We start from the raw sequence: 10,539 nt of genomic DNA, 5'->3' as shown, positions 1-10,539 counted from the left end.
TCCGTATATTCATTGCAAAATATCAGTGTCAGTGAATGTGTCAGCCAAGAGGCAACAAGACATTACAGGAAAAAAATGCTCAGTACATCTCACATTAGTTATTAGTAAACATGTTGGTCTCAGCTTTAAGGATTCTTATCTGCAGAAGGAATCTGATTTTGGCAACACTCAAATAACGATTATTTTGGAATTGATCTCAAATAGTCGACTTTCTAAACTGAAAAGAAAGAAATATTTAACTGGCAACACGAATGAATTAAGTTATTTCAAATCAAAGTATGCAACTGTGTTAACTTAGTAATTTGTTTTAAGTTGGCACAATATTTTTTCAGTGATACCAAATATTTTCTGCGGACGATAACTGTCCAAGTGTCAGTGATTAACCAGAACAACAAAGATAAGGCAATAAAACAATATCAATAACTATCACAATATCCTTTTCTTCAACAGCAGTAAAACAAAGGTTATATAAGAATTGAAATGCTTATTGTGCAAGCACAGTGAGAAGGTGAAACACATAATTCATCTGCCTCAGGAGCAGAAGTCACTCTAATAAAGTGACATTTTGTTGTGAGAATCAGTGTCCTGCCCTGAGCAGAGACCCTGAGAAGACGGGGCTCAGTTTTAATGTTTGCAAACCTTCAACAATGTTTTTAATTATTTCTTTTGCAATTTGCTTGATTCCATGATTTAAAGCAGCTTTAATTTTTTTTTGCAATGAGCTACAATCAACACTGACGTACTCTTCCTATGAATTGGATGTTGTGAACAGTACACACACACAAAGCATTGACACGGACGTCAGGTGTCGGGTCACCTGATGAATTTAAGAAAAATATTCTTTAGCTAGTAGCTGGTCAGGTTGTGTGCAGTCTGTCTCTAAAGCTTTAGGATGAGATGGAAACTCAAACTGAACTCTGGAGGTCATGGTTGTGTGGTGACTCATCCACAGAGCTGTTACCAATCTGAAGGGAATTCTTTGTCATTTTTTTTTATTACACTGACGCCTGTAATCAAATTCACTCCTCAAAACACACGTCCAAGTCGACCGAACCTCAAACCACACATCACTTCACGAAGCTGCGGAGGAGTCGACTCTCACCCTGAGCGTTTTGATCAGACGCTACATTTCCTGACTCGTCGCCTTTCTGTCCTTCAAACTGCTTCAGTGTTGCTCCCACATGCAAAGACAAACGGACCACTCGCAATCACATCTTTTATTTGTAAGGCACCAGAGAAGCTTCCTTACTGCTAAAAGGTTGATTCATTCTCATTAAGAGTACACGGTTGCTTGTTTACATTTTTTTTTTTTTTGCCCCAGATATTTTTCTTAAAATGAGACTGTGTTCATAAACACATTAAACTGGATTTTCTTTGCACCGAAAAAGGAATAAAACATTTACAAACCTAGAAAACAATGTTAAGTGTTACTGCCTACTGAGAGAATGGGAGAGAAAAAACAGGAAAAACGACATGGTATACAACATTGTGCCTCTCTTACTGTAGGCTTGTAATGCACACATACAACACTTAAGTCTTCCATGATACACACGTTAAAAAGCAGCTTTGAAACATACAAAAATGCTTTAAAAAATATGTATATTGATATATTCATATGTATACAAATTGGCCCTTCACAGCAAAAACAAACACACATACCATTCATATGTCTGAGTTTTGCCAAAGGAGGTTTTTCTACAGAGACTTGACGTCAGCATAAAGAGCGCAAAAGACAAACTGATGTGTTCTCCGCACTCGATATATTAAAGTCGAAAATCTCCAGGGAAGGGAAACCCTGCAGCTCCCCAACACTAGCACAGACAGGAAGGAGGAAAACAAACGAGCACCAAGCCACAACTTAAGTGCTTTTCAAATTAAAATACACACCGAGAGAGAGAGAGAGAGAGAGAGATTCAAGCGCAGATCCTGGACGTGCTCAGACATTAAAAAGGTGGGGTGTCAAAGCTCTGGCAAGCGCTCACATTACGGGGGGGGGGGGGGGGGTGACAGCGGCTCGGCCCGACGGTCAGAACGTGAAGACGAGAGGAGAAGAGCGGTCACGATGATGTGAACTCATCACACCGACTCTCTGCGGATGTTCAGAGGCTTGTGAGCGTCTTCACACTAATGAGAGCACTGCTGCCCCCTGTTGTCCCATTTCCATACTAAAGACCAACAGCATTCAGTGTGCGCTATATTCCAACCTTTAAACCGTTTTACAGTCAGTACACAAGAAATCAGTACAAGTTTTATATTCAGGATAAAAAAACTTTAGAAAACCACTGAAAACTCCCAACTTAAATTCCTAAAATAATATCGGTTCTCCTCCATTTACTTTGTGCATTGCATTATGAGATGAAAGTGTCCATCAGCAGTACACAAATCAAGTGTTTCAGCATGACCAGCTGCATTCTTCACTTTGTCACACTTCCTGCGTGAAATCACGAAAAACCCAACACCTACTTTGACTAATGGTCGGATATGCTGAACCATTTCTCCTCAAAGACAGTGACAGATTTAGTTATGTCTCTCCTCACCGTGGAACATCTGCTCAAAGTGAAATTTGTTTTTTATACGCGCGAGAGAGAAAAAAATATCTTAGTAGTCTTTAATTAAACAGTGGAAACAAATTGTGGACGATGATAATTATCTATGCCGAGGAGGTTACTGTATGTTTTCATCAGCATTTGTTTGTTGGTTTGCAGGATTATGGAAAAGACTACTGAACTGAATTCCAATGCATTTTCTGGAGATGTAGGGAATGAACCAATTACACTTAAACTTCACTTTAACAAGGCGGGATAGGTTGTTAGCCTTGGTGAAGGTATCCCCATCCTTCAAGGGGCCTGGGCCTGAGAAGACGAAACCCATTTTGTTGCGAATGCAGATTAAACTAAATTTTATGACAAATAAATGTTTTACCTATGAAACCACCTCCTTCCTTCTTTGTTATGTCGACAGTAGGAACTACAGGATTGAGGTTATCGCTCCGAGTGCTGTTCTAGTTAAACCAGATATCACCGTACAAAAGTAAAAATTATCTGGATAAGAAACGCTGATCTATTATCATTACCTGCATTGATTTCTTGTATATGGACCATAAGAAGAGTATACTATCAAGATAAGAAGATTGTGTTTAAACTCTAGAACTGGTATTTATTTAGCGTTGGAGTTGGGACAAAGAATTTGTTTGAAAATCTACTGCTTGTTTTTTTGTGATCGTAAGGGAACAAGAATTTGGTCACCAGCACAAATTGTGGTTGTAATAACTTAGTTTTTTCTGAGCCTACGCACGTTTGCTGTTGCTTTCAGAGCTTTAGCCACTCACTCAGGACACATTCTTAATCAAAATAATGAAACAAACTAAAGAAAAGAGGAGGATACCCCCTTATAGTCACACACAAGGTAGGAAAAGACAGGTGCTTGACACAGTCTCAGTATAAACTGAGGTGAACTTACAGAAATACAGTCAACACTCGTCTGTTGGTTTCCACCGTCTGGTTCTGAAGTTTAGATCCCGTTCAAGTTTGATTTAAAAGCAGACAAGCAAAAGGGAGAAAGGGCTGACTGATGCAGAGGGGGGGGTGAGGGAAATACAAAAGGTGCTTTAAAAAAAAAAAAATTTAAATTAAACATGTTTTCTTCTTTCCAATCACATTCACTCCAACACACACAGACAACTCTAGACTAATCATAGCCTGTCTTTAACTTCACGAAAACAACATGTCAAAATAAAGTCAATTCTTTCAGAGTGTAAATTCTTGTCATTTACAGACGAGTCATGGTCCATTAAATGTAGCGCGTGTAGCAGCAGCAGCAGCAGCTCGGCCTATTAAACAAATGAACTACCATTTGTACAAACTATAGGGTTTTTTAATGGAATAAAATCCCATTTCTCTGGGACTGAGGTACACAGCTAAAGGTAATGCATCCAGTGGTTGGTATGAAAATAATGGGTTAGGATTTTTGAAGGGTTTGAAAGCACAGGATAAGTGAAATGTCCCTTTAAAAACATCCCATTTAACATCATCGGCTAAGATTTAATTTGGCTCCGATGCACAATGTCTGTGTAATCCGACTGTTTATAAAGATGGACGACAAGACAGCTCCCCCTGGTGGATGTAGGACATGGACTAAACTAAAAAGTCAAGTACACGCCAAATTGAATTTTCTTCAAGATGGTTTCTGTCACTTTAGGTAGTTCTTATCACACTTTTGTATGTCCAAGTGCTCATTTTTCCAGTGGGGGTTTAAAAAAACAGGGTGAAAGATCATGACTGACAGATGATACTGACTTGCAATTGGACGAGTGTGTTTATCGGCGGAAACACAATAGCACAGCTCCATACCAGGATCACTACTGCACAGACTCCAAATTACGTTAAAAGTGCAAAATGGTGGCACCTATATCCGGGATATTTCATCCTTAATTTTTGTGCAACGGGAGCAAGAGGAGACGTGTCGTCCATGTTTATTTACAGTCTACGGTCCAGACATTTTTGGAGAAAGGTGATATTGAGCTATTGTACGTCATGCAATGAGGAAAAAGGAGTTACAGGGAGCTGAGATGTTAAAACTCCTTACAGTGACTGGCAGACAGGAGCCAGTAAGACACAATCTGAGGGACTTAAAGAAAAAAAATAAACATTGAATACAGATCTGATAACAACAAGAAGAAAAATAAACCTGTGAGAGGCAGATCCATGTGTGGGAGACTGCTGTTAGCTTTCAGCCGCAGCGCTTTCTCCAGATGGGAAAACATTTATCTCGGTTAAGCCTAACAACAGTGGCTTACACAAAAGAAAAAGCATTTATTCTAAGTCTAGAAGCCTGAACTGAGTCTATTACCACTAAAGAAGAACTCACGCTCTCAACCATTCAGCAGTTTCAATCTCTAACACATCCAAAAGCTTCAACGCCGTCTTTTCTGCTCGTCATCATCCCTGCGGTTTCATCAACACTCAAGACAGGCAGCCAGACTTACATCAATCTCCATTTACAGTTACAGTTTCACCTTTCTTTTCTCAACACCTCACAACACCCCTCCTCCCTCTCCAAACCTCCTCACTGTGTCGACACTAGTCTGACTTATCCCCGTCGTCTCCTCTGGGTGCTCTCTCTGCCGCTTCCCTGGCTTTGTCCTCCTTCACCACCTGAGCCTGGCCGTGGGAGTAGTTGGCCAGGATGGACGAGAGGGAGAGCAGGCCAGAGCTGGAGGAGACGGCGGGCAGGGAGGGAGGGGTGAGGCCCAGGGGGAGCGGGGTCACAGGCAGGGCCAGGCCCTGGAGCTGGGGCAGGTGTTGCACCTGGAGCTGATGCTGAAAACATACAAATGATTAAGATACGAAAAGGTCAGTTATTACATTTTAAGCTGTGTTGAAGTTCATGTCTGAAAGCGGCCTTAGAAACACGCATACACGTAAAGTAAGCAAAATAAAAGCTCACCCGTATGATAGAGTTCATCTCAGGAGGTGTGACCTGCTTTGCTCGCTCTATGGCGCCCATCACCTGCTGCTGATGCTGGAACATAGAACCAACATGGTCATACATGCCCCGATACTAAAGGAATAAGTAGGTGTGCAGAATTGTTGACTCTTATTGTGACACATTTGTGAAGATGTCCGTGTCCCTACCTCCTGTGACAGGTAAGGCAGCACCTGAGCACAGATCCCGTTCAGTCTCTTCACTATTTCAGCCTGCAAAGGAAAAATTCATGTGAGAAAATAGATTTGACCTGATATCTACAAAAGCTGAGATCATAGAAGAAAAATATGTTACAGGGGAGGATAATTACCTGTTTGTGCATTTCAATGTTCAACCCGTAAGACATTTCATAGTACTACAATAAACAGAGGGAGAAAGAGACAAACGTTATAAAAGAAAGAGAAATAACTTCAGACAGAAGAGAATATGTATATTTCAGTTTTGAGTCATTATATGTACAATGATGATGAAATATCAAGATCAGGGCAGTATAGTTAGTAAATTAAGCGCATGTTTCCACAAAACCAAATAAGACATTTTCTTATAGCACTTTCAAACACGGCGAAAGCAGGAAAAATGTCACTGGAAATAGGAAACTAAAAACATCAGTGGTAAACACATCTCAAAATATTGTGGGATACATTTCATGATGGTCAGATTCATCTGCTAAAAAAGCCACATCACACTGCACAGGTACGATCCCAGACTTACCATGATATAATGACGCTGCATCTCAGACTTTTCAGAGGCCAGTTTATCACACTCCAACTTCAAACTGTTAACAGAGAATAAGCCGATGCATTAGACGACAGCTAGAATGAAGATATCCAAGTGAAAATGTCATCAGCTGGATTCTAGAAGATGAATGATTTTTAAACTGTTAACCTATATCCTGTATTTAACAACCCACAATACAGACACACAAGAGACTTGGTACAAATTTAATACATCCACATTTTATTGCTGATCTTTTAATTCTAAATGATAAACTGACTGTTTTTATAATCGCGCTTGGAAAGTCGCATTCACCCAGTCATACGCAAATTCACATAGCACTTTTGGGGTTCAGTGTCTTGTTCAAGGACACATCGTCAAGCAGACTGGAGGAGGCCGGGATCGAACCGCCAACCACATGTATAGTGGACAATCCGCTCTATCTCCTGAGCCACCGCCTCAATGCATCAGAAGTCTAGTTAAGTATAGACGAGACTTCAAGTTCTCCGTCGAGTGTAAGACTTGTGGAAACTAAAATGGAGCTCAAATCCTCACTTCCTATAACAATGGTGTGTGTGTGTGCGTGTGTCTCTGCATGCCTGTGGTATTGTGCTTGCAGGAACTGGAACTCATCCTTGATGCGGTCACAGGAGTCAGAAGTGGTGAACTTGAGAGGTTGACCGGACTGAGAGGACGCCTGAGGAAACAAAAAACAACAACATGAGCAGTTTGCGTTTACTCACGAGGATCCCAGCAGACAAATACAAAATGTAATCTCTCCATCTTAATTTATTACAACTTGTGCTGGACCACAACTCACATGGGTCATCTGATACTACAGTTTAATTACACAGCCTTTCTGCTTTACTAAACCATAACCTGTGCAACAAGAAAGGAATCAGAGAATGTGTTTGGGTTTGTTTAGAAACAGCAGTTGGACTTCTGGGATTAACCCTTTGAGAGGACAGTTAAAATGAGGGTCAGCCTGAACTCAGCCTCAGTGTAAATTGAGATAAAGGAGAAAACGGTATGTTTGACTTGTGTGGTTCAAACCGGAAAGAACGGTCACCTCGCAATTATCCAAAAAAGCAGAGATACCTTTAACAGCTTTGACAAACTGATATGCAACAATCCTCTCAAAGAAAAACATAATAAAAGTCTTGATTGAGGAAATGTGTTTACAGAAGGCGAGATTAAAGTGTGTCCATGCCGAACATATGCGAGAGGCTGGTTATGTATAGACAACAGTTACAACATCAGTCCAGAGCTGTAATCCAGCGTTTATCCTGTGCCCTAAACCCTCATTACTCTCTAAATAAACGGCACGAGGGCAAGAGGTTTCCAGTGGGATTATGGGACTAAACAGAAATGATGGAGTCAGTCGGTTACACAGAGGTCGAATCTCTGCAGCCAAAAACGCACACTGCAGTGATTTGCTTTTGAAATGTAAAATAAATACTGGAACTACTTGGCTCGCTGATTAGTTGAGAGAGAATAAACTGTGAGAATCGATAAAGAAGTGTTTTTGTCAGGAAAAGATTCTTAACTGCTGGGCTACAGAAAAGGCATATTTCTACATTTTTAATCAGTTAATCAAGGGTTATAATTAGAAGAAAAAACATGAGCCACCATCATTTTAGGTCTTTTATCAAAGAAAAAACAAGTTATCCGAAGATGTCATCAGGGTTTATGGGGATTTCTTTTGTTTAAATTCTAAATTCTCTGCAATTATTTAAACTAAACAATTAATCATAATATTTAAGGCTGCAACTAACTAATATGTTCTTCCATTATCAATTAATTTGCCCATTAGTTTCTTTATTTAATTGATTCATTGTTAAGTACTGCAAAATATATCCACCCCAAGGTCACAGCTACAAAAACAGTAAAAACTAAAGATATTCAGTTAACTGTGATCTTAAAAAGAGAAAAATCACAAACTATTAATATTTTAGGGACTGAAAACAGCTGTTCTAATTATTTATCTGCTTGAGAAACTAAAGTATTAATCAATAATCAAACTGCTGATGAGCAGTAAAAGGTTTCAACTCGTGCCGTGTTTAGAGGAAACTCGTCTACAGGAAAAGATCAAACCCTTAGAAAGTGGAACAGCCGACACATGTTGAAACTAAGGCAGAAGAAAACAGTGTGTATGTAAATTCTTACTTCACACTTCACATGTAACCTTTTGTGACAACACTGTAGTAAACATTTGTTGTGGTACTTCTGTTAATGGTCTGTGTTGTTTTGTGTACACTTGTGGTTTTCTGCTCAGTGAAGTGTTTTTCTAAGTTGGTTTATGAATTATCAAACAATGCTGCAACCAAAGATTATTTTCTTTATCGATTAGTCTACTAGTTGTTTCTTTCGTTTAATATCTGATCAATATAATGTCAGAAAAGTGTGAGTAGTTCTCAGGACAAAGTCTTAGCGTGCAGGTTGAACACAACTGCACTATTTTGCCAAAGATATTCAGCTAATTTTACACAGACAGCGATGAAAACCAGATGTATTCACATTTGGTATTCTTGTTTGAAAAACTTTATCTCAAATGATAAGTGGTTCTTTGTTTCTATTACTTTTCAAGATCTGAAAAAATATGATGATTAATTGATCAACAGAAAATAAATTGACAACTATTTAATTTCTCCAAATACGGAGATTTACTTTCTTTTCTATGTTTAATAACATTGTAAACTGAGTATTTTTATGTTTTGGTTTGTTGCTTAAAACAAAGGAGATATATAAAGATGTTTCCTTTGACTTTGTAAATCTATTATAAGCTATTCTGTGAAATTTGACATAGAAATCAGTTTTGGAACTAATTGGCAGATTAGTCAATAAAGAAAACAATTGTTAGATGCGACCTTAATAGTTTCAGCTTCATTTTTTTCTTGTTCAAACCAAGTATTAACACGGATTAACATGTACACTGTGGTAACATGATGCAGCATTGTTTGCAGTGGTGATTCATTTGAGGCCCATGTGTAATTTCACACCTCTTTCCTGCCTGAGCTAACGTCTGTGAGGCTTTTCTCCACTGACTGCTGAACACTCAATGTAACTCATCTGATATTAGTTGCTGAAGACGTCTCCTACAGTTAAAATAAAACAATGTATTATTTAGTAATTAAGCCACGAAGAGCAGCTACTTTTCTAACTTTGCTTCCTAGTTTCTCAGATCTAATTAATGGCTGACAGATGCTAATTGAAATTCTGCCCTATGTTTGCATTAATATTTGTATTTAATGATTTCAAACATAAGGACTTTTTATTTTAATCGAGTGTCCAAACTGTTTAATGGAAGTTAGCCGTTTCCCGTGTATTTGCACTGTCGCCTCACAAATCATTTGTGCTTAGTGATGGTTTAAAAAAACCCCAGTGAATTAAAACAATCAGATCCGATTAAAACACAGTCTCACAGATTTAACTTCCACTCGCTGTTCGGAGGGACGCTAGCTAACGCAGAGGCGCACACACACAGGCAAGTTAGCCGAGAAACCTAGCTAGCTAGCTGTGTTTTCATGTGTCTAAGCTAGCTGCTCTGCTGTGTCGTAACCGCACCGCCGTGGCGAGGCGACGCAGACGGGAGGTCTGGTTATTGTGAGCCGGGCTGACAGTGACCGACCTGCGGCCAGCGCGTTGCTAGTGTCAGCTGTCGGGCTGCTAGCTAGCGTTAGCTCAGCCCGCCGCGTCGGCTGCTCCGGTTTCCAACCGGGACAAGTTCAACTCGTCAACTTACCGAGTGCCTCGATTGAGGAAACATCATGTCAGCAGTGTGCGTCGCCTCGTCTCCTTCGCTCGGATCGACACCACCAGGCTAGCCGGCTAAGCTAACAGGTCCCCAGATAATACTAGACGATCGGAGACGCCGTTCGCACTTTGTACCCAGTCATCGTTTACAATAACGTTAGCTAACGTCAAAGCAGCGGGGGCCGAGCGCCTTCTTCTTCGGGTCTCAACGCTGCCAAGCACCGCGGCCTGCGAGGATGAAGACGAGGCTGGAGAGGCGAATAAGAAAGCAGCTCCTCAAAGGGACGTCAGGGTTTTTTTAAGAATAGCGTTAACGTTACGTCTCCCGGGGGAAACACTGGATGTTGACACACGAGCCTCCGACTTTCCTCTGCTGCGGGGAGAAGAGCAGCTTCATCCGGAAAGCAAACCGAGCGACGGAGCAGTGGGCGCCCCCCTGCGACACAGCGCGGAACTGACCCCCGCTGATGAGTTGAGGGGGGATAAATTCAAAGGTTCAAAACTACTGCTGAGCTCCAGATACACATACTTCACGGTTTTCTAACATTTTTCATACTTAACAATTACTTGAGTCAAGAAAAAATTAAG

The 10,539-nt window shown here is 40.4% G+C and overlaps 1 protein-coding gene across 1 annotated transcript; it reads right to left on the bottom strand.

Annotated features, from left to right (window-relative positions):
* Window positions 1-1,202: 1,202 nt before the first annotated feature.
* Window positions 1,203-10,349, bottom strand: LOC117755962 (TLE family member 5-like). The gene is made up of 7 exons (XM_034576168.1): window positions 9,941-10,349; window positions 6,798-6,895; window positions 6,196-6,259; window positions 5,795-5,839; window positions 5,634-5,696; window positions 5,446-5,520; window positions 1,203-5,318 (listed from the first exon to the last, which is right to left on the bottom strand). Exons 1-7 carry the CDS (start codon window positions 9,965-9,967, stop codon window positions 5,079-5,081), a joined length of 612 nt encoding a protein of 203 aa, XP_034432059.1. The 5' UTR covers window positions 9,968-10,349; the 3' UTR covers window positions 1,203-5,078.
* Between the last annotated feature and the right edge of the window lie 190 nt (window positions 10,350-10,539).

This window comes from Hippoglossus hippoglossus, chromosome 22, assembly GCF_009819705.1.
Source record: "Hippoglossus hippoglossus isolate fHipHip1 chromosome 22, fHipHip1.pri, whole genome shotgun sequence".
Classification (NCBI taxonomy): domain Eukaryota; kingdom Metazoa; phylum Chordata; class Actinopteri; order Pleuronectiformes; family Pleuronectidae; genus Hippoglossus; species Hippoglossus hippoglossus.
Note: the sequence above shows the minus strand (reverse complement) of the source record. Positions and strands in the feature narration are given on the sequence as shown.

What these genes read in the sequence shown, in the direction of transcription:
- LOC117755962 (XM_034576168.1), bottom strand. Translation starts at nt 9,967, where the DNA reads ATGATGTTTCCTCAATCGAGGCACTCG. An exon ending in TGCAGCGTCATTATATCATG is followed by an intron (nt 5,840 to 6,195) that starts GTAAGTCTGGGA and finishes TGTTTATTGTAG; the next exon opens with TACTATGAAATGTCTTACGG. An exon ending in TGCCTTACCTGTCACAGGAG is followed by an intron (nt 5,521 to 5,633) that starts GTAGGGACACGG and finishes TCTATGTTCCAG; the next exon opens with CATCAGCAGCAGGTGATGGG.